Here is a 24,875-nt window from a genome sequence, read left to right as displayed (position 1 = left end):
ATCTAATACATATAAGATCTAAAACAATCTTCCAAACACACCAATAATCATCTCTAAGTAACATCACATCAGTGCTTGAGGCTAATCATTGTGAATAACTTGAAGATGCCTCGAAGCAAACCGTAAAATACCCTCTGATTGGGGATTATGTCTGATGGAAAAGAAACCATATGTTACTCTTCCAAGAACTCCATCATGGAGAGAAAGACTATCATGGAGCTGTGTGTGTGCGTGTGTGTCTGTGTAGCCACCATTAGGCAGGGGAGGTGATTTTAATGGAAATGTGAAGCACTAAGTGCTGAGGATGGGGAGTACTCTCTCATGTGGACCCTGTTATTGTGAGAAGGCAACAAAGCGCTGCATTAGCCACTGCACTGGACCGACGTACAGTGCTTTGATGTGAGCTCAGTAACCAAGGCACAGTGGTGGCCAATGCATGAGCTCTGTTCCAATGGGTGTGTTGTGCAATCAGATGTGTTTACTGTGTATACAGGGATAGAAGTGGCCTAATCCATCCCCAGTACAGTGTAGTTAGGGACAAAATCAGTCTGCAACAACTCCAGTCGGAGATGGGATTGTTTCTATATTTTACAATTCATAAAAAATTGATTTGAGGATATACAAAGAAGAACATACCAAACCAGGAAACCTGAAAAGTTGCACAGTAGACTGGAAACTCAAAGTTACATGTATCAAACTTTCCTTTGGCTCGATTCCGAAAATGTATTCTTCATTATAAAAAATATTCTGGTAATTTATACAAATGATTGTACAGTGAATTGACATTTGAATTAAAATAATGATATACAAAGGTTTTAGTTTTTCTTTATTTTTTAGACTATTTTCTAAATTGTAGATGAAAAGTGAAGACAATGAAATAACACATATGGAAACATGTAGTAAATTAAAAAGTGTTACACAAATCCAAAAATATTTTATATTTGAGAATCTTCAAATAGCCACCCTTTGCCTTGATTGACAGCTTTGCACACTCTTGGCATTCTCTCAACCAGCTTCATGAGATAGTCACCTGGAATGCAATTCAATTAACAGGTGTGCCTTCTTTAAAGTAAATTTGTGGAATTTATTTCCTTCTTAATGCATTTGAGCCAATCAGTTGTGTTGTGACAAGGTAGGGGGGTATACAGAGTATAGCCATATTTGGCAAAATACCAAGTCCATATTATGGTAAGAACAGCTCAAATAAGTAAAGAGAAATGACAATCCATCATTATTTTAAGACATGAAGATCAGTCAATACAGAACATTTTAAGAACTTTGAAAGTTTCTTCAAGTGCAGTTGCAAAAACCATCAAGCACTACGATGAAACTGACTCTCACGAGGACCGCCACAGGAATGGAAGACCCAGAATTAACTCTGCTGCAGAGGATAAGTTCATTAGAGTTACCAGCCTTAGAAATTGCAGCCCAAATAAATGCTTCTCAGAGTTCAAGTAACAGACACATCTCAACATCAAATGTTCAGAGGAGACCGTGTGAATCAGGCCTTCGTGGTCAAATTGCTGCAAAGATACCACTACTAAAGGACAACAATCATAAGAAGAGACTTGCTTGGGCCAAGAAACACGAGCAATGGACATTAGACCAGTGGAAATGTGTGTTTTGGTCTGGAGTCAAAATTTGAGATTTTTGGTTCCAACCGCTGTGTCATTGTGAGACGCAGTGTGAGTGAACGGATGATCTCCGCATTTATATTTCCCACTGTAAAGCATGGAGGAGGAGGTGTTATGTGGTGGGGGTGCTTTGCTGGTGACACTGATTTATTTATAATTCAAGGCACATCCCATCTGGTTTGGGCCCTACACACCACCAGGCTGTGTAGGGGCTATTTTTCCAGGAAGGAGAGTGATAGAGTGCTGCATCAGATCACCCTGCCTCCACAATCACCCGACCTCAACCAAATTGAGATGGTTTGAGATGAGTTGGACTGCAGAGTGAAGGAAAAGCAGCCAACAAGTGCTCAGCATATGTGGGAACTCCTTCAAGACTGTTGGAAAAGCATTCCAGGTAAAGCTGGTTGAGAGAATGCCAAGAGTGTGCAAAGCTGTCATCAAGGCAAAGAATGCCTACTTTGAAGAATGTAAAATATATTTGGATTTATTTAACACTGTTTTGGTTACTACATGATTCCATATGTGTGATTTTATAATTTTGATGTCTTCACTACTATTCTACAATGTAGAAAATAGTAAAAAATAAAGGCTGGTACTCCATTTGTTTTGTACACAGCTGCTATTATCTATGCATAGTCACTTCACCCCTACCTACATGTACAAATTACCTTGACTAACCTGTACCCCCGCACATTGACTTGGTACCGATACCCCCTATATATAGCCTCGTTATTGTTATTTATTGTGTTACTTTTCATTATTTTTTACTTTAGCTTATTTGGTAAATATTTTCTTAACTCTTGTTGAACTGCACTGTTGGTTAAGGGCTTGTAAGTAAGCATTTCATGGTAAGGTCTACACTTGTTGTTTTCGGCGCATGTGACAAATACAATTTGATTTGATTTGTTAATTGTAGCAGAAAAGCTGTAAATAAATAAACAAGATGTGTCCTCCGAAGAGGGGGGTTAATAAAAAAAATACATAATAATAATAAATAAATGTGACCACAAAGTAATAACTGGATTTAGCACAGTTACAGTATTGTATTTGCCCTTATATGAAATGAAAATGTAAATGAGTCAAAGCATTGCAGCAGTTCAGTTGAACGTGGTGATCTGACCGAAGGCGCATTTTGTACATCAGAAGTACATTAATTTCCAATGTAACGCTGTGTTTGACTTGCAGCATTGCGTTGCAGAGGCAGTTGCAGTGTGTTTCGTGTGGTGGTGCGTATGTTGGATAAATCCAATGTAAACATCAAATTGTATGCATAGACTTGACAGAAATAGTAGCAAAAGGGGAATGTTTAACTTTTGTTGCAGCACAAATGTTGGATTACGTAATGAAAAAAGTTTGACTGCAGAATATTTTAGGCAGCCTTGATGCAATGAGGCTGTCAAGTCTGATCAAGGTGTTACTATTCAAATCTATAAAAGCAAAACAGCAGTGGTTTGAGTTAAACCAAACTCTAGCTCTCATTCTTTTTATAAAATGCATGAATGGATGCAAGCTGGGCAGGAGTGGGCGGACGGTGTCTCTGGCTCTATGATTGACAGCTCCATGTGCTGTCCTCCTAGCCCGGTGCAGTGCACAGCCCCTGTCAGGGGGGTGGCAGACACACAAGCGGGAGAGCGGCTGACTGCACCCCCACAGCACAGGGCAGGGGAGAGGGGGGAGCAAGGGGATAAGGGGTCGCAGGTTCTGCTGGCACTGGAGCGTTGTCATCGTAGCAGACTGGGCTGCGCCGTTTTCAGAAGGAGCCTGGTCCTTTCATCCAGCACGTCCAAGGGGCTTACCTTCTCCTTCGTGGTGGGCTCTGGACGCTGGGCGCTCTCAGCTCGCTGTACTGCACCTGTAAAAACAAACAGGAGTTTGGTTAGAGACAGGTAATCTGAACTCAGTAGAGCGCACGGTAATGGCTCCCCCGAGGAAAGCTGGTGCAGAGGAAAGCGAGGCGGGCTCGCCTGTAATGAATCATTTTATAAACACAGGAGCAGAGGGGATTAATCACAAGGAGGAAGGATTTGAGAAGTCAAGGGTTCCGTACCAGTGTACGCCCCCCTCCTCTGCCACAATCGCAATATTAGAAGCTGTCATCAACTTTTGAGACAACCTGCCAGTGAGGGAGTAAACTGCATAATCACTCATGCAAGTTGTGTCCTTTCTGAGAAAACTTTATAGGAAGCAAAGAACAGCCTCAGCCAGGTTTCTTGACTAAAGTAGCACCTAGCATCGATGGGATGTCGACTTTTACATGCTTCAATGGGATCTCAAAGATGACCGATTTCATACGAAAAAAAGAGACATGCCACTTTGGCATTTGATCTTAAACCCCTTTTTCCTTTCAGCTACAGTATGTTTGCACTGTAGAATTATGAGGCTCAACATCAATGATTGTGTCATGTCAATGTCATGTCCAAAAATATTTGTAACAGGAATTAAGGCGGAAAATCTAGAATTAAACTTCCAAATTGGAGCTTACTATGGCCAATGGTTTAAATAACGTAAGTATCTGAAATATCTGGCATTATTGTGTAATTTTTGTAATGTGTGTAGTGAAAGAAACAAGCCAAAAAACATGAAATAAAATAAAAACTATGTGAAACATTAGTTTGAAAAAGATTTAGAAACTCAGCATGATGAAGTTTTAAGAAAATTTGCTTTCAAAAGCATTTGTTTTTGCTACAACAGTAACATGGTTCTGTTGAATCAAGGTAGAGACTCCATACTAATTACCAAATCCTGATTATTAGAATGGGAGATGGAATGAATGAGAGAACAAAGTGACTGCCGTCTGCATCAGAACATGAAACTGTTCTCAGAACTGACAGATGCTTCTTATTTCAGGACAGACACACTGCTGTCAGAAGTCCCGGTTTGAGGGGGGCTTTGTAGATTTGCACAGGCTCTAATTGCCAAGTAATTTTGCTGTGAGAAAGGAGTCCATTTCCAGCCTTTGTAATATGGCTCGACTGTGTCCATACCTAGGCCTTTCTAAGGGTTGAAGTTGTAAGGTAACAACAGCAATCTGTGGTGTATTGTTATGGTTATTGTGTTTGTATTATTCAGCAACATTATTGTTCACAGAGGTTTACGTAGTGGTGAGTCATCATGAATGATTTGTAGCCATCATCCAGGACATAGCTGAACCATAAACTAAAAAGTATTGTCCCCATGGTCATTTTCAAAACTTGAACAAACGTGTCACATATAAAAGATGTGAGACATATAAAAGATGGTGAAATTAAATGTATTCATGTTGTTTTGCCAACTTGCTCAGCTGAAAAATCACATAGGCTTCTCTCCAACAACATCACTGAACATTTGGCAATAACTCTTAGAGGGACATCAAGGGGACAGCAGCAAAAGAGACTGGGGTTCAGAGTGTCTTTCCAGATCCAGACAGTCACGTATCCTGGTTGAATACTGTCTGTAAAGTACCTGGGAGAGGAAGGAGCAGTGCTGCTCTATTTCCTGCCCACACTCAGCCTCTCTCTCAGTCAGAGAACAAAACAGAGAGTGAACAGGATGAACACCCAGCTCCACTTAAAGTACAGCACCCTGCCCTGGCAGCTATTTACTATCAGCCCTGTGATGTAACCGCAAATGACATATCAGCCATGGCTAATATATGATCACATATGGCAGCCAGCAGGACGGCCGGGGCTCACGACTACATTCATTGACTCCCCCACCCTGATGTGACAGGGGCCACGTCAGAGTGTCTCAACTGACTCAGAGCTGGGCACACCAGCCACACACAACTACAGCCATCAGGGGCCCGCCACCGTCCCCTGGCCAATCATAGGCCCGGATGCCACAGCACTTTTATCACAGAGAGACAAAACTGCTAATCAGGAACGAGGCTGGAGCGATATGGCAGAGGACAGATCAGAGTAGAACACATCCAGGCACCGGGGCGACTGCATCAAACCACTGCCAGAAATAATTGGGCCATGGGTGCTTTAAAGGCGTGAGTCCATTAATAATCAAACAAAGCCAGAGGATATATTTCCACAACACTTGGGAATTCTGTTAGAGCAAATAATGCAGATATCTTCAGGGAATTCCCTCTGTCTGTATGGAAAATTGGACCCTTACCTTTTGAACATCAGAGGGCACCCTCTTGATGAAATCCAGTATTTCATTATTGTCAATGGCATACGGGTTGCGCAGCTTCTTGGTAAATTTGTTAATGCCTGTGAAAGCAAGGACACGTTAATAAATAAAGGTGTCATCCAGACCTGCATATTTTTACAAGGATAAAAAAATATTGCTACCTATCGCTAGCGCTTTCACCTCCATAGCTACGTTTATAAAGGTCCACTAATACAGGACTACAGTAGTAAAGCCTTTGTGAAAAATTTTCTACAAAATGTATTTCAGTGTTTACCAGCATTTTTAACTTGAGTGTGATAATTATATGTATAAAACAGTTAATCTGATAATATTTGTGAAATATAAAAATGTTTTACAGTTTCTTGAAATACTTTGTAAATGCAACTTACACTGTATTTCTATGTAAAAACTGAAATGGTCTATTCATTCCTTTTCCATTTTAGTAGACGCTCTTCCAGAACAACTTCCAGTAGTGAGTGCATACATTTTCATACTTTTTAGCACTGTGGTAATCAAACCGACAACCCTAGCATTGTAAGCTCCATGCTCTACCAACTGAGCCACATCATCACAAACCACTTGATGTCTCAATGTACTCAATTACAGTACTGTGCATTGTTTTTCTTCAGGCTGATGGTAGGTACTACTGCACAAAAAGTGGTTGTTTTACATGTTATTTGATCAAGACAAATATTTAATTTGATAAGGATTTTTTGTGTCTTTGCCCATAACTTCGCACATGTTGATGTACATGACAGGGCAACGACTCTTACAAGATACTGTTCTTAATTGTGTAACTACCTTTCTTGCTAAAGCAAAGCAACAGACGTCTATATCGGTCAGCTAATACTAGTAAAGGCCCAGTGCACTACTTTTGTGAGGAAAAAATATATATACTGTATATTTGTAATTATTTTTGTATGATTATATTTTTTCCTTCAGCACCCTCAGCACCCCTATTTCCCACGTCTATGTTCACCACTGTATGAAATTGCACCCTGTGATGCTATTTGAATTGATCCCCAGGAACTAAATTGAATCAGTACATCAATAAGGTGGTGGGGTTGTATGGACAGTGCAATGGATATGTATCATCACAAATGTAGAAGTTGTCAGCACAACCGTACAGAGGATGCTATAATGCAGGCAGACACACACATCCATGACAGCTTTTGAACAGAGCCTGATAGTTGACTGCAGAACATATACTTTAGTCTGTATCCAAAGGCGACTCAGGTCCTCTGAGTACACATTCAGTACAATAGCCCAGAGCAGAGATTACCACCAATCTCCCCTCCCCCTATCACCACCCCACTCCCAACTACCTTTCCATATCACTCAATCAAATAAGTTTATTCTTTGCTCAATACTGTTATTTCTCCCCATTTGGTTGCATTCCACAGTAGTTCTGGAAAGAAAACAGACCATAATGGGACCATATACTCACTGCTAGCTACAGCGCTTACCTCAACATGTACACAAAGAACCTAAGGACCTAAATGTGTACAGACTACATGAAAGGCTTGCCTTGCAACCAGACATGGGGGTTAACTGTGGAGTCAGGAGAGTGTATCAGTGCTGTTGTTTGATATGATTTTGGTATCGATTGTGTTGGAGGCAGTGTAGAAGTACAGTTAGTTGTTGGCTAACAGCTGGAGGAGGAGTGTCTGTTTCCCTCTGACCGCTGAGGCAACTGTCTATCTCTGTAGGACTGGAGCAGATAATGAGGGTTTACACCAGTAGCTTACACTGCCCAAGGACATCCTGTTTTATATACAGCATGATGTTCTCCCTGCCTCGCTGCTCGGCTTTGTTTTCTCACAGACCCTGGGCCTAGCCTTAGACTGTCCTGCTTACATGTCACACTGAGCAGAGCTCTGAGCACAATGGGCCTCTGGAGCTAGCAGCCTGAGCTCTGGGCATTCAAGAGGTGTGAGTGTTCAAATGACTGTTATATAATGGATGTAAGCGCTATTTACTGTGATTGTCTTCTTCAACAATGTTTTGCCGAAGGGGAGCTATTCATTACAAATTACAGTATTTATAATAAAAATAATGCTGTATATTTGACTTACCCCATATGAAGATAATGTAGCGCAGTGGGATGTAGTATAATGCTGCTGTTGCCACAAAGAGAACCAAACAGGCCAGGCAGGACAGGAAGGGCACAGACCAGTTGAATGTGCTGTGGATGAAATATTAAACCAAATAAAGTCAGAATATCATTATGACCAGGATGTTACAAGATACTGCACAATCAATAATGTAGTTGCTAGCCAAAGCATTATACACCCACTGCTAAAGAGAACAGTGAACTCACCAGTAAGTATACTGTAAGCATAAAATGTCAAACTTACTTCTTGACTCTTTCCCCTATGCATGCGATTTCATCCAAAATGTTTTGGACAGTGATGATGATCTCTTGAACCATATGGATTTTCTCCATCAGTCCCTTTTTCCCAGATTCCTAAAAGTACACAGGCACTGATGAGGTCTACTGTGCTGCATGTCAATTGTTTGAGGAAGCAAACAAAGCCCAGTTCATCTCTGCTGTACTATCATGAGTAATTCCATCTATTGAATGGCCTATAATGTCTCTTCAGACTATGCTTTTGAAAACGAGGCAGATTCAACGTTGGAAAGCTGTCATGATTTCTGCTTTTGTCCGCCACAAACAATGGAAGTGCTCTACATCTAAATCACAGATTGACTGGAGGATGAGACGGACATAAAATGGCCATCAGCAATCAGGCAGCATCCCAGATGACCCAGACAGGAAGAGTAGAAAGAGGCTACATGGTGCAACCAATCCACGGGGCGGGTTTAGACTTGTTTTGCCAATTCTATCCCACCCACCTCTATACTCTGTTTGGCTCTCTGTCCTCACACCTCTGTGTGTGAGAGAGCAGTGGCTCAGCCATCCCAGATCACAGGGTTGTAATCATTGGATATATTTTCACTCATATAAGACTAATTTCATGTGAATGGGCTTTGGCTATGTCCACTTTCATCACCAAGGTAGTGTTAATAGTGTTATATTGTTCATTTTGTATTGCTAAATTAATATCATGGTGCAAAAGCCGTGATATGATACAGACATCCTATATAGACCAGATGGACATGGTATGGTGTCTGCCAATTTCAGTGTGGGGGAAAAAACAGATATTCTTCAGTTGAAATAGACATGATCAGATGAGTGCTGGTAACGGCAGAGAAGAAGCAGCACTGTGAAGCTTTCCAGAGGGAGAGGAGAGGCTGCAGATGATAACACCAGTAATGTGAGCTAAAGAGGGCTGAGAAGACATCAAAAGGAGGAAATAATGACAGAAATGATGACAGAGAAGCGCGAGAGAGAGGGGGAGGAAGATATCTGATGGAGTCTAACAGGAGGCTTGAGGATGTCTATATGTTTGTGTTAGAAGGCAGTTCCAGCCCCAGCCTGGGCTCAGTGACAACGTCCAGACAGAATGCCTTTATCAGAGTCTCATGAGGCAGCCCCTGGGAAAACACGCTGTCCGCCAGCCCAGCACAGATAGACTCCCCACTGTCAGTCCCAAGTCTCCTCCACAACAAACACAGGAAGAGAGCAATTCCCACCCCTGTAGAGAGCCTCCCCTACCAGGCCGCTGGAAATATCTCAAATATGCTTTCTCTGAGAGATCCGTGAAGAGATTATTATCCCATAGTGTCATACAATAGAGACAGAGGGATAGTACTGTAGCCTATCATCCTATAGAAGAGACACAGCACTGTCTGCAGCAAGGCATAAAGAAAACCAACCTCAGTCTAATGTGAATGCAGATCCTTTACTTCACATTAGGTGTTAATTGAGCTCTTTCTCCTGAGCTCTCATTCAAAGCAGATTTTTGCCTGCTAAAAGCCATTAAGATCCATGTCTGTGTGCTCCTGATGGACTGAGAGAGCTGCGCACAGGGAAATTAGAGCTCACTGGATATGGAGCCTCATCAGTTAGGCTCAGATTCCCTTTCATATCTCGATCTAAACTTGTTTAAGGCCCCCTAAACATGAATTAGGATTCAAACCTGATAAGAGATATGAACTCTTATTTAACTGTAACAGATAGGCCTGTGTGCACAAGGTAAATGTAGACAAAGATTATCCAAAGATAGGCTTTCATTTGAATAAAAAAAAGGTCCAAAAGATATGTACTATAAAGTGCGCATCAACAAGCTCTCCTGATTATCACCATTCATCTCCCTTAAGACCCTTGAAGTACTCCATCTCCATAGTAATGAAAATTGGAAGTCCTTTACTACATCACTCATTTGATGATATTATTTATCTTTGTTCATTTCCCTTTTTAGCCCTTTACAAAACTGTTCTGTGCTCCTGGCAAACAAAAAAAATAAAACAGCTTGGAAAGGGATGGGTATACTGAGGGGGGTGGACCACATAAATCGTAAATGTGTACTGATTAGAAAACATGTGTCAAATCATATTCTCATTTCAGAAAAAAAATGGTAAACGCTACCTTTTAAGGCGCCGTAATGGGAACAGATTTGATCTTCTGCACAAAGGTAAATAGCAAATGTGGTTTCACAGGCATGTTGGGCATAATCAAACGCTTAAGAAAGCTCATTTAACATTGCTTTAATTTGAATAAATGGCATCAAATTTGAATATTCATTCAAAGCTTGACTGAATATTTTCTAGTGACTTATTCCACAAAGGCGCGAAAATGCACATCTTAATGAAAAACACCTGTGATTTTGGCATAGGTTCTGGTATGGTGTTAAAACAAGCTAACAAACAAATAAATACACAAACAAACGTGTGAGCAGTGAGCAGCTCCCAGAAGCAGTACGTTTTAGCGGGTACCTACCTACCATAATGCACATAACTGATCACAGTCTGCAGTCGGTCTGGCCGGTGTGCTGAAGGTGACCCAGTGGTGACAACGGTCTGAGGGGGTAAGCGAAAGCACCCCTCCAGCTCAATTTGCCACCTCCTCAACCCCCCGAATCCAACCCCCTGCTCCCCTGGACAGTGCTTGAGGAGAATGTGCGCCCTCTCCCTCCCCCAGACCAGCCATACCAGCCAAAGGCCATAGGAGACCTATTTTATCTTCTCTGTTCATTATGATGGAGATCTATGGGCTTGTTTTGCTTTGTATTTTTTATGTTATGATTAAATATTGTCTATCTGCACAATTGATACCTAAGGCCAAAAGGAAGTCACTTTGGCCACATCATTTGTAAACCGTCTCTTTCCCCGAGGACAGATTTGTTCACAGAGAGAGAGAGAGATCTGTTATCCTACTGTAACGTAGCCGGGCCTTTCGTCTCTCCTTAACGTCATGCCGTCACATTCCTAGTGCTCTAGCGGAGGTTTATATATTTCCTTCCTCCAGGGGAAAACAGGGGAAACACATATTTGAGTGTTTTTTTTTCTTCTTTTTCTCTCCCTTTTTTAAGGGGTGGATCAGCTAAATATTGCGGAAAGAATATTGGTTCCATCAATGTAATTGTCTGCATCATTTCCAATCCCCCATATATTTTTGGGGTAAATATATATATCCATACACACATGCTTACATATACACATACTGTATATACATACACATACCTATATAGACATACATACTTTTTTAAAGAATATACCTTTATTATTATTCCCCGCAAACTCTACCGCCGATCCCCCAATTGGAGTAAACTAATAAACACTTCTGCGTTTACCTTCAATTTATACATCTTATACACGTTTTACATTCACAGTCTATTTTACAATAGTTATTTTTTGTTTGTTTTTAGTCCTTCCTCTATTTCTGATGTCCATCCAGTTTGATTTCTATTTGTAACTGTGCTATTTCACAAAAGTTCTGAACATATATACATTTTACAGACCCCGTTTGTTCTACATCTTTAACACTCTCACATTTGAGTGTTAATGGTAACCTTCTCAGAGGAGATAGCCTTCATTCACATCTTCGCAAAAGGACTAGGGAAAAAAGTTGTGCCTTTGACGTCATCACATCTTTAACACTGACCACTCTTTAACCCCAAATAGTTTGAAAGAAGACCTTGATATGAAGTGTAAAGCTACACTGCTTGATCTGCCTGCATGATATCACATTTAAGTGACATCAAACCCATAATACGAAAGAAATAAGCCACTTTAAATGAATTCTGACAGCTTAAAACAAACACAGGCAACTGCTTCATTAGTAAATTAAAGAAGAGAGTGTGAATGGTCTTAGCTGGCTCATGTTAAACCGTTCAGAGAGGACTTCAAGGAACAGGAATTATTTGGTTTAAACTGTTACTCTGCAATACATGGCAATACATGAAAAATCTCCTCCCTGCTTTTTGAAAATCGCATTTCTTTTTTAATCTTAAAGAAAAAAAGTAAGGTGAAAGGAAACCAAAAACTGTCAAATCATTGAGATGATAAAGACCTGCTTCTAATGATCCTATTTCAGTAGTAGCGTTATTAAAAGGAACACTATAAAAGCGGCACATCCTCATTCACTATTCATACAAACACACAATTGTCATATCATTGCTATATATATTTGGCCGCAGGATTGTCTCTTCTAAGCTCTTATTACAAATGCAGTGCAACTAAGCGTACGCTGCGTTATGTGTATCCACACATATCATGAGAGTTTCATCCATGAATTAGCCTTTGCTTTCAGACAGGATTTGGAGGACGGGCCTGTTTTTTAGCGGAGGGTGTTCCTCTCCATATGAAGGTAGCCCCTGGTCATCACAACAGAATATATTGAGCATATTATGGATATGATTCCTGGGCCTAGATGTACTGCAGAGGGATCATTGCTTGGAGGCTTTGCAGCAGATCCACACTTCCCCACCATAAAGCAATAATGCACATCCCATTAACTCTTCGCTCTCCTGACTAAAATGAAAGGAAATGTCTGGATAGGAGGAATAAGGAATAAAGACCATGTCTCTTTTGTCTTCTCCTTTTGGTGTTGGCGTGCATTAAAATACTTGTTTTGGTGTTGGCGTGCATTAAAATACTTGTTTTGGTGTTGGCGTGCATTAAAATAATTGTTTTGGTGTTGGCGTGCATTAAAATACTTGTTTTGGTGTTGGTGTGCATTAAAATACTTGTTTTGGTGTTGGTGTGCATTAAAATACTTGTTTTGGTGTTGGCGTGCATTAAAATACTTGTGTTGGTGTTGGCGTGCATTAAAATACTTGTTTTGGTGTTGGCGTGCATTAAAATACTTGTTTTGGTGTTGGCGTGCATTAAAATACTTGTTTTGGTATTGGCGTGCATTAAAATACTTGTTTTGGTATTGGCGTGCATTAAAATACTTGTTTTGGTATTGGCGTGCATTAAAATACTTGTTTTGGTATTGGCGTGCATTAAAATACTTGTTTTGGTATTGGCGTGCATTAAAATACTTGTTTTGGTATTGGCGTGCATTAAAATACTTGTTTTGGTATTGGCGTGCATTAAAATACTTGTTTTGGTATTGGGTGTCAAGAGAAAAAAAATCACATTCAGATGAACAATTAGAAATATGACGTCATTATGAATACAGAGGTCCAATTGTTTAAGTGAGTGTTAATCTTCATAGAATAGATAAGTACATACGGTTCAGATGTCTGTAAATGTGTATACTGCTGTACCGTTGCGCTTAGCCTAATTTAGAAAAGTGAATACATCTTCACTCGCTACTAATATCCCCAATGGCAGACAAACTTCAATTAATGATGCAGTTTAACATAGATTTTGAATTTCAAAGGACTGGGATACTGCGGAAGAGCACATTTGTAGTGATACTGAATACCCAATGGAATAGAGTGTAGTAAGTGCTGAAGGAGACGTGTTTGTCACATGGCAGTACTATTTCCTACATTCTGTCCTAATGTTGAATGCATTAAATGTTTGTTTCTGCGAGACCATTTCCAGTGGAACTATGCAAAAGTCACAACTAGATCTTGTATAACTTGGCATACAGAATATTTGACTATTAAGATAGTTAGAAATAAATCAAATAAAATACCTTCTCATCTTCCTCCTCATCATGTGAGGTCATGTTCATGTTCGTCTACAAGAGAATGGAGAGAGGTAGAGTGTGTTTTCAAATGGACAGGGACACACGCGGGCACTGGAGCATTTTGAACAAACACCTAGTAATGAAATCCTGCTCTAGTACATATACCCCTATTGGGAGAGGCCTGTTTCATAGAGACGGCATCACAGGGGTGACCTCACACAAAAGGAGAGGTGAAAGAGGGCCTTCCTCACAAGAGCACTGTCACAGCAAAGCAATCTCATTTCTTCACAACATCAAAACAGAAAGAGGGAAAAAAAACATTTAATTTGGATGCCGTTGCCTAGTTTACTTCACGTCAACTCATCCCTGATGCCTACATGGTGCACACTGTGACATTGCCTGTGAACAGGGCTGTGTTACTGCTGGGCACAGGGTCACGGAGAGGTGAAAGAGGCTCCACGCTTGATATGAGGGTGAACCCGGGCTTTAACATTGCCCAGGGACTGCATCTTTGCCAGCAGCCACAAACACAATCAGTGGGTTGGTGTTGGGGATGTTGGTGCAGGGAGGGGATGTTTGCAGGCCAGGGCCCTGGCCATCAAGATAGCTTACAACACAGTGAAATTGGGGGACATTGAGAAGTGGGAACAGCATTAACCTTTACAGACATGGCTAGGGGAGACTTCATTTCCATAACCTCGACTTTGATACAGAGGAGATAGCCGTACCATCTTGAGAATGTAATAAATACCCTGTGTCTAGAACAGTATCAACACAGCATCAATGCAATGTTGTATGCTCAAATAATACTGTGTATGCCTCAACATAGTAAATAAATGAACAAATGCATTTTGCTAATATTTTGGAAAAAATGATGTTAACGGCATACTCTTCATTCACTATTATAGAGCATTGTGGGCAGTTCGACACAGCCAAATTCTAGTGGGAGTGCCAATCTATGTCCTGACAGCCAGAGGCTGCTCTGCTCTGTATGCTTCTGACCAGTGAGTGGGCGAGGGGGACATGAAGAGCTGCTATGACGTGTGTAGAATAGACCAGCTCTGTATAGAGTACAGTACAGTAGGAGGAGACACTTACCAGGTCCTGATTGCTGCTGACCCTCCCCGGGGTGACCTGGAAGTAGTTCCAGCCAATAAGCAGCAGCAGGAAGATGGGCATCATGAAGAGCTCCCAGGTCCACACCATCAGCATGAAGGTCTGGAAGGACAGGGGGAGGTCGGGGAGAGGCATAGTGTGGGAGAGAGTGGGGTGTGAGACTCACAAACAGCACGGATATAGCACGAAGGGTGGCATCGCCGTCATACAACATGGGCTAGAACCCAAGCCCAGACACAATGTCCTGCTCACCCCACACATCCCAGCATGCACCTCTCCAAATAAACATAATGGGTTTACCTACCGCCCAAGCCCCATGAACAGCACAGAAGAATGCAAAGCTACGCCACTAAACTACACAGCATCTTAGTGGCTGGGAGGTAAGAGAGGCATTTGGGGATAATTTTTTATATTCCAAAATCCCATTTATTTACAGCGATAACAGTGCTGGCAGTGTGCCTTTATGCAGAACGGAATGTCTGACAAGGGTAGGCATGGAATCCTGTATTTTATACAGCATATCAAACCCTCTTAGACTGGGAAGAATTTGGGCTGTCTGACTGACTGTGACTAGGAACATATGGCAACTGGAGAAGCATTTGCAACATTTACCCCTCCACAGTGATGATAGTGAGAAAAGCCAAGACCCCTGGTAGAAATAAGATGGATCACACTGAATGAGTAATCCCTCATAATTCTGTAAAGAAACGGCGGTAAGCATAGCACACAACACCCACTGCACTTCACAGCAGAGCACTAATTGGACGGCTGCATTTAAACCCATTTAGTGACAGCCTAATGAGTTTGGCTCTTGCTGAAATTATCCAGTGTGTGAGGAGGAGCACACCAGCAAGTTGACAATGAAGAAATGAAGTCCTCAAAGTTAGTATTATTTTATATCTATTACTGTGTAACACTCTGCCTAGACATTCATTTTACCCATTTCTGAGGAGGCCATTTTCTTTTGTAATGGATATAAGTACTCCCTTTCATAAAATATGATTTACTCTTTGAAAAGGTACAAAACCTCCTCTTTCTTTAACTTTGTTTTCATGAGAGGAGGAACTTAACCATAAGGCTAGAAGAAAACAAACCTAGTAACCTACAACACCCAATGGAATGAGGAGTGGGATGGATTCTCAAAACTCTACACTAGCTCACTACAATAGCATGCTGTGCCGTTTGAGTGTGGACTGCTGGGGGCTTGTTACAGTAGAAACAATATGTTTGACTTAGACCTTAGACAGGATGTGAACCGCTTGGGCCTTCAGGCCTCCATTTGAGCCCTGTAAACAGCAGACTGGTCCTGTCATATCAGCCTGTTTCCAGCCCTACTGGCTCTGGGGCAGTCTACCTACTGCCACGCCAGGCTTGGGTTCAATGGATTCGAACTGCCTCCAGGGAAACGTGAACCATGAGTAATACTCCAAACACTGGTCCCTCACAGCCCTAGGCTTCCTCATCACATAGGTTAACTATCGTTCAATAATATCTGTGTAATGTGAAGTGTAGGAACAACACCGTGGGATGACCAAGATGTGAGGACACAATATGTTACTGCAATTTCTCCATATCAAATGATTTGAATTACGCATCCACAACTAACGCTGGTGGGAAAACCTAAAGGTAAACAATGAATTTGCATGATGTGCAGAGGTAGCTTTAGCATGTCTGCTTCTATTTATGAATAACCTACATCATATGTTGTCACCTCTATTCCCATGAGACTATTCTAAACCAACACTAATTTCACCCCAGAGGAATTCAGCAGGCTGCTGGACAGGTAGCTTGTCATATTGAGAGCATTCCCGCAACAAAAAAATGCCTGGAAACTGACATGAGCCCAGCAGGAATGTTGAACCCCCTTGCCCTCCCTGCAAAAGCTGCTACATTAACCACTAAAGTCTAATTGCCTGGTCTCTGTCTTCCTGTGCGAGTCAACAATGGGAGGCAATTCATTTCCTCCCAGGGAGTCAGTAGAGAGAATCTGTCACAGGTATTCATAATCGCCCACTAATGCAAATTTCTGCTCACAACGCTCTGGCTTGGTGGACAAGATAAAAGGCTAGAGAAATACAATGGCTGGTGTCTAAACTGAGCACCTAAATGAGGGTAGAAACCAAAACTGTCAGAAATATCTCCACAATTCCTCCCTCGCGGTGTGTCAGTTCGTGTTTGGAGAATTTACATGCTTTTAAAAAAAAACACTAATAAAAATGTAACTGTGAACATCTGGGAAAGCTGCTGGAATTCCTTCACTCAGGCTCACAGAGCTGCGTCTTCACCATCAGATATTTCTCATTAATGAGCAGAGGCAAAGTTATACCTTTCCCCCGTCTCCTCACATTCTCTGAGGCTTCTGTGAAATGGAGAGAACTAATTCCTCGCTAAGTGGTTTATGTTTTATTAGTGCCGAGCGTGAGTGATTAAAGGACGGGGTGGACAAGTGCAACCTGTCAGGCTTAAGTGTACATTTATATTGAAAATAATCCACCTTTTAATGGGCCTCAAAGTTGGGCTCCATTTAATTTCAGTCCTATCGTAGTTTTTTTTTATCCCACTACAAATTACACATGACAACGGGAACCTTAAAATCCAAAACACCTCAACACTGATATTTTACATTGGCGGTAAAGCAGTCATTTATTTCACTAAAAGGACAGAAAGCAACAAACAGAAAGCAGGGGAGCTAATAATAAATGATCTACCTGAACGGTACGTTTACACACAGCAGAATTGGATAATGAACGACTTGTAATTGAACAAGTGTTAGTATGTGTGTCTGAGAGGAGTGTCTTTAATGTAGGAAACCTCCCTTGACAAACACCATTTTACTGAAAAATGCCGACATGATTATGCATGGGGTGTCTAATAATGAAAGAATAAAAAATATTAGCGCGCAGTGGATTAGGTGATGGAGATGTACTCTCCTTAGCCACCTGTAAGAGTCTGGAGAAGGGCCGACCCTGGGCAGCGCCACTCTGCCAGCGGGGTTAACAACAGGCTGACAGATTTGTTTTATAGTGCCATTAATATGATTTCAGTAAATGCATTCTGCGCCTTCTCATGCAGATCCCCTGGCCAGCAGAATCCAGCACCTAATAATAAAGCACTCAGCGATTAAAAGTGTGAATAAAATAACTCTTAAAGCTGAGCAAGCATGGCAGCTCACACCACCCACACTCTCCCAGGAGGGGGAGAGGGGACCGCAGTAGGAACAAAAGGTCGAAGACGCCTTCTCCAAGAGTTTCTACCATCCTGCAAATTGATTAATGGGAGAGAGAGGACCCACTCTACCAACCAGACGACTGACTGACTGACTAAACACTAGACAGGAGGGCTGCCAAACCCTGCACATATACACAGCTCCATGTAAACATATACTGTATGTGCCAAACTAAGGAAATGTGTTATGGAATCATATCATTGAATGTATTTAATCCTACAATTATAGCAATTATTACCAATAGTGTATCACTCATTATTACCCTGACATTAAGCTTGCATTAAAGAGGACACCGTAATTACAAATACAATACTAAGCAGCTCTGATACTGTAACTATAGGAAATCTATAAAAAGGGGAAATTCTTATCTCTTCTGTGTCTATATTTGGTTGGGCTTGGAAAGCTACTGTAAACTAAGAGAAAAACAGAGCAGAGAGAGGAGAGAGTCAACTAGCATTATGGGGGTCAGCCAGTGGGGCTGTGGATGGATGCCAGATTACATGAATGTAGCTGAATAAGTTTAACAAGGCTTACTACAGGCTCCAGGGGTATCTGTCTCTCTCTTTCTCTTTCTCTTTCTCTGTGTGTGTGTGTGTGTGTGTGTGTGTGTGTGTGTGTGTGTGTGTGTGTGTGTGTCTAAAGAGGGGTAAAAACCTTGCATAATCGCCATTCTGGTATAGATGTACTTTTTCTGGGTGAAATCAAGGGCAGTGGGAGTAATCTGCATTGCTTCCCCAAATTAAAATACAAAAAAATAGACATTAATAATGAATCAAAGGCACCAGTGGCTGCTCGGCTCACGCAGGCCTTTTTTTCAGCCAGGCTGGAACAGAGAGTCTAGCTGAGGGCTAATGTTGGGGACGCTAGTCTGTGGTAGGCTTTAAAGCAGCTGTAAACGCAGAGAAATTAGACATGTAATTTGTGGTGAGCTTGGGCCAATAAGGGGACAGGCTTTCAGGGGGTGTCGGAGGCAGAGAGGAAGCACAGATGAGATTTCTCTGCAGGGCAGGTAGAGATGGTGTGGGCAGCCATGGTGCTCGGAGCTAACGCTAAATAAATATTTCACATACGCTCAGCTCAAGTCTTATTGACTAGGGAGAGCGAGAGAGAGAGAGAGAAAGAGAGAGAGGGGAAATCTCATCTCCCTCTTGGGCATGAATGTATCATCTGTAGCAGCTCGGACCACTAAAGAATGTATACACAGTACACACAAATAAACCATTGGTATAGACAAGTTTCTGATAATCCAAGCCATTTCTAAAAAACAATAAAAAAACAATATGAACCCGAGTTTTACTTACTGCAATGGCTTTTAAGTATGCCATGAAACAAGGCAATACATTTCAATGTAAACTCTATCAATTTAATTAAATTTGAACAATGAATCTACTTGAGTTTAATTCAATAATGATTCATAAATAAGGAAATTGAAAGCTTAGAACTCTAGGAATGTTAAGAAAATTCAGTGGCTGCTAGTAAGGATGCCAGTACTAGTACAGTATAGCGATAGCGGGCTCCTTATCAAAGGGAAGGGAAGACAAGAGAAGATCAGCAGCGCTAGGCAGGGCATTAGCATTTCCTTGCAAGACCGGTGTTGGCCATTGTCTCCCTGCCTGTCTGACACATGCCAATGCTAAAGCAGGTCTGGAGTCAGGGTGGAGCGGGGCTGGACCAGGGTTGTACCAGGGCGGTCAGTAGGGGCCCCGTGGTGCCTGTCAGTAGCGACCACTCCAACCCCAAGCTCCAGCACTGGCCACAAGTGTTTAATCCGTGTCGGGAGCGTTAGCACTGAACGACCTCCTGGGTGACAGATCCTTCATGAGAGCCTTTCCCCCGAGGAGGTGGGGAGGGAGGGAGTAGCGTTTACTCTCTCTCCCTTCCCTCCCTGTCAGCTCGGCTCACAGACATGTTAGCGCACACGGGCCGAGGTCTGCCCCGTTACAGCCACACACAGACACGGTCAGGTCACAGGCTCTTGGGAGAGGTGTCCTCTGTGACTGGGGAGGTGGTGAGCATGTTAGAGGCAGTCATTACGATACGGCACACACCACAGGGTTAAACACAGAGCACATTTCATCTGGGGCCAAAATAAGCACAATATTAAAGCGCTACGGAGGGACAGACAAAGCACCACGGCGGATGCACCAACACAGAAGGGCTGCAGTGTTATTCATAGCAACATCATCTTGTTTATCCTCTGAAATTATAATTTCATATTGCTTTATATTTGTAATGAAAATGAATATATTATACAAGCCAATTAATTATTAAAATGAACTTGAAAATAACAAGTGTACTATTTTGTAGAAAATATGTTATTTAATGTTCTAATTGAGAGAAGACAACTGTCTGCCAGAGAAAGGCTCTCTGTATAATAAGAGGACGTGTCTCAAGGTTATGGTTACCAGCTAGCCCCTAGAGCTGTCAACTGACACACTGCCATCCAATGTGGCACCTCAATAGCAGTACCGACTATTTAAAATAGGAAGGCGGCTCTCAGTAATTGTGGATACTGATATCCCATTCTTTAATAATTAATACATCTTAGACTATTTTCAAAAGTGCTGTCTCCCTCTCCCTCCCTGACATATTCCCAATGCAAACTATGTGAGAACTCCCACAGCCATAGAGTTCAAGAGTGTAACCCCCGAGACGCAAGAACCCAGTCTTTTAAGGCCAGCCAGCTGAGCCACACACAGTCCTCCAACTTTTTCAACAGAAAGAAAACAGATGCAGGGAAAGGAACGAGAGGTTTCACATGCATGTATACAGTTTGACTTTACACTCCTCTCACACTCTTCTGGTCATACATACTGCATTATTGCATCGCAGTAACCCAAAAAGGGACAGATCAGTGTTCACCAAACATGTCATTTTTGGGGACGGTGTTAACTAGAATAATTATGACAGCACTGACTATGGCTTTGATCCTGGCCGTCCTGGTATTCTGGGTAATGGGCCCGGCTGGGGGGCAAGCGGGCGTGGTGCGGCGACACCTCACAGGTGGTCCCTTGGGACCTCTGGATCCAGATCTGACCCTGTCCTGCTCTCATCTGGGAGATGAGGATTCTATCAGCCAAAAAAAGCAGCTGTGGCAGCTGCCAACAGTGTTTTTCAGCTGCACCGCATCAAACATTCATCAACAGCCATCTTTACAGTCTGTGATGTGAGGCAATCAGCATTTCACAGGCTGTCAAATGATGTCTAAACCAGTTGCTACCTGGCAGTGTCAAAAAGAAAGCTGTTCAAATAATCACATAAGATATACAGGTTTCTTTCTAATCAGAACTCCGGACAGACGAGACCACCTAATATGTTAAAATATTAATTCTACTTAAATACTTAAAGCGCTCTAATGACAGAAAAGCTCAAAATCAGCTTTCATGTGTAAATAATCCCTTTTCTTTTTTTGAGGACCTCCATCCATTTAATCTAAATCTAAATTGTTCTCAACTTTAAACCTCTGAAACAGATTAATATGTCTGGCTAATACATGCTCATTTTAGTATGTTTGAGAAACTTCTGTTCTGTTGGTCCAGCAGATCCACAGAATGGAGGCTTTCACTTTTACAGTTTTTCCCATGAAGAATTGTAGCTGGGAGAAGAGTTATCGCCCATCAGGCTCTCCACTACATAGTTCAGCAGTGCTATAGCGCCATCTACAGGCACTGGAAATATCTACAGGAAAGAACTCTGGGTGACCCCTCTCTCTGCAGTTGCTGCTGATGTATGGCACATTCATCTAGCTCAGTATTGGGGAGCAGCATATTTAAAAGGGAGTTATTTGATGAAGATTTTAGCTGTCACACTCTCTCTCTCTCCCAGAAGAAGGGAACAGGCCATTGACAAACTTTAGAAAAAGGCACATCCTAGGCTCATTACTGTTGCATAAACAAGCGCTGAAAGAAATCCACATTTCTTGTTTGTATTTCTGTTTACCAATGAAGACGTTTATGAGGCTTTGCCAGAAGTTTATTTAAATGCTTGCAAAATATTATTTGAACATTACCTAATTAGAAAGTTGTTATTTTCAAACTGAAACCTATGGGTGGAAAATCCAAGGTATAACTTCAAATAGTATAGACTCCATTTACAAAGGAGATTACGCAATCAGAATCAGTAACCTCAGGCCCTGCAAACAATGACAGCGCTGCAGAAGTTTGCATTCTCAACAGGCTTCCTCTTCGCATTATAATTATAAGATGAGCCATCTTGATTTTAAAACAGTGTACATTGTATGCCCAATTTAAATAGTCTACTCAAAATACTCACTTTTCTGATTGCCACACATGAGGGAATTTGTATTTAACCATTATCATACCAGGTAAGTGACTGAGAACACATTCTAATTTACAGCAACAACCTGGGGAATAGTTACAGGGGAGAGTGGATGAATGAGCTAAATGGAAGCTGGGGATGATTAGGTGGCCATTATGGTATGAGGGCCAGATTCTCTTATGATAAGTGCCATGGGATCTTTAGCGACCACAGAGAGTCAAGACACCCATTTAACGTCCCAACTGAAAGACTGCACCCTATCACTGCCCTGGGGCATTTCTTTTTTTTTTTTTTTTTTGGGGGGCTCCTATTGGCCCTTCAACATCCCTTCCAGCAGCATCTGGTCTCCCATCCAGGGACCAACCCTGCTTAGCTTCAGAGGCAAGCCAGCAGTGGGATGCAGGATGATATGCTGCTGGCCAGTTGGAGGGAGAAGTTATGTGACTAAGACTTTTTTGTTTTAAATGATATTCTCAATGATACCTAAGGCTCAAAACATTGCCAATACAGCTCATGGGAGACTAGATTGCACTGTTCCTTTTGTGAGACAAATCTCTCAAACAAACAAAAATACTTCACACATACCAAAAGGTATTTCATAATGCACACACGAAGATCCACATTCCCTGAATTGACTGCATGTTTTGAGCAGGTCAGAGCATTAGCCTATGGGACTCACAGCGGCTTGGCGGCTAAGGCTTTCTGGTAAGGCACTAGCGGAGGATCCCACAGTCCAGAGATGAAACCACATCAGCGGTAATGCATTACAGGATGCATGTGGTGTAAAACGGCAGCAATGGTCTGTCTGGCTGATAAATAATGTATTGTAATGTATATTAAAGTCTAAGCCTACACTGCAGCCGTTCCTAGCAGCATATTCTGAGAAGCAGCAGAGGCAGAGTGCTGCTGTAGAAAGGAGAAGACAATCCTCTAATTATGCACATCTTAGAGGCAAGCGGAGGCCATCTGTCAGTGTCTGAATCAGTTACCTATTAGCAGGGCCTAAAGATATAAATATAGGAGCGGTAGCTTGTTTCATTAAGGCACGCTGGCATGCTGCTTCAGACAGCTCCAAACACAAACTTAATTGCAAATTGGGAGGAGTGGTCCTCGTGTCGCTGTGCTGTGGCTGACCCCACAGAGGGCCAGGGCAATGGCGTGTGTAATGGTACGCCACTGGGCTTGCAATGGCTGTAAAGGCCCCTCGGCTGCACTCTTGTCTCAGATGGCAAGGCTTTTGTCTGTGTTAATACTCAATACTTATCTTTGACTGTCGCTCCAAAGGCCATATTCAGGTTTTGATTGTTGCTGCTCTTCATGTAGTGAGGTGTTGAGGATGCGATGCCTGATTAGAAATCAGAACTTTTCTCCAGTCTATCTGCTGGTGAGTGGGTGATTATCACGGCTTATTTATCAGCAGGCTGATTCACTCTCTCCTCAGGCAAGTCTTGGCAGACACCTTTAACACAAGCGCGATGCTTTCCAGAGGAAAGAGGAAAGCATAGGGCTCAGTGGACTGCAGATAGCCAGACTGCTCTTGTGCAGTGTGTCTGTCTCTAAATAGAACTGCATGGGTACAGCTGTGCTGTCCACAAACTGTCCATCTTACTCACAATCAAGATAACACATTTTAAAACACACCATTTCATCCCTGCAACAGGAGCACTCAGCTCTTACACAAATTCAACAAAACATTTCAAACTGTTAATCTTTAGGTACAAATACGCAACAACAAAAAAGTACATATTTTTGGTCACAGTATGCCAGAGAGTAAGTCTTGTTTTTCCCTTCCCAGATCTCCTATTTGTGGGCTCGTCTTGAACAGCAGGTGTAGTGGAAGTGGAAATGAAAGATTAGAGTGTGCCACCACACACTGGTGGCCTGCAGAGCATCTAATTATAGGTGGGGGCCAGGAGATGGCCCTATCCCGCTGACCTGTCACCCGTCAGCCCGCCTACCCTCCTGCATGCCCGCATTGCTGACGACGTGCCTTTCTCCCTCCCAGTCTCCGTCTATCTGCCTGCACACACTAGTTTCCTGTCTGCCAGTCTGTCTCCTTGTCTGTCTGTGTCCATACCTGTACTGATACCGTGAGACTGGCCATTACCTGAGGGGATATGCACTTGAGGATCAGTGACCAGAGCTTATAGAATACACCAGGTATGAAATACACGTCGCCCCCGAAACAGAACATAGTGAGGAATGAAGGCTGTGAAGAAAGGAATCTTCACACACCCTGTCTGTGACCGCTTCCTCACACTCACTTGATGCTGCCAGGGCTTTATGGCACGAGGATGCTCTTATTCATGATGACATTACATGTGCTTTAAGGTGGGAGATTCACAGAGTGAAACAAAGATTATTTCAGCTTAGGGTATTAGATCACAATGCCTCATTAAAACAGCTAGACAGAGACATTTAAACAAGGATCAAATCTCCCAGGCCAACTGTCATTACTCCTCCACACAGAGGACACCGTCCCCGGGAGGAGAGGGCTTAGCTAAGAAGTCAG

General features: G+C 42.2%; 1 protein-coding gene across 2 annotated transcripts in view; it reads right to left on the bottom strand.

Moving 5' to 3' along the window:
- Positions 1-2,460: 2,460 nt before the first annotated feature.
- Positions 2,461-24,875, bottom strand: part of mctp2a (multiple C2 domains, transmembrane 2a) — a 40,446-nt gene continuing 18,031 nt past the window's right edge. Inside the window, exons 20-25 of one of the 2 annotated variants that reach the window (XM_024423544.2) lie at positions 14,842-14,961; positions 13,750-13,794; positions 8,111-8,220; positions 7,829-7,938; positions 5,736-5,833; positions 2,461-3,486 (exon numbers count right to left, since the gene is read on the bottom strand). In XM_024423544.2, the coding sequence (XP_024279312.1) occupies positions 3,427-3,486; positions 5,736-5,833; positions 7,829-7,938; positions 8,111-8,220; positions 13,750-13,794; positions 14,842-14,961 (543 nt within the window). In that variant the 3' untranslated portion in view covers positions 2,461-3,426. The remainder of the gene's footprint in view (positions 3,487-5,735; positions 5,834-7,828; positions 7,939-8,110; positions 8,221-13,749; positions 13,795-14,841; positions 14,962-24,875) is intronic. The other variant, XM_024423545.2, reaches the window with a different exon arrangement.

Source organism: Oncorhynchus tshawytscha, linkage group LG06 (assembly GCF_018296145.1).
Source record: "Oncorhynchus tshawytscha isolate Ot180627B linkage group LG06, Otsh_v2.0, whole genome shotgun sequence".
NCBI lineage: Eukaryota > Metazoa > Chordata > Actinopteri > Salmoniformes > Salmonidae > Oncorhynchus > Oncorhynchus tshawytscha.
The sequence above is the reverse complement of the archived record's forward strand: the minus strand, read 5'-3'. Positions and strand labels throughout refer to the sequence as shown.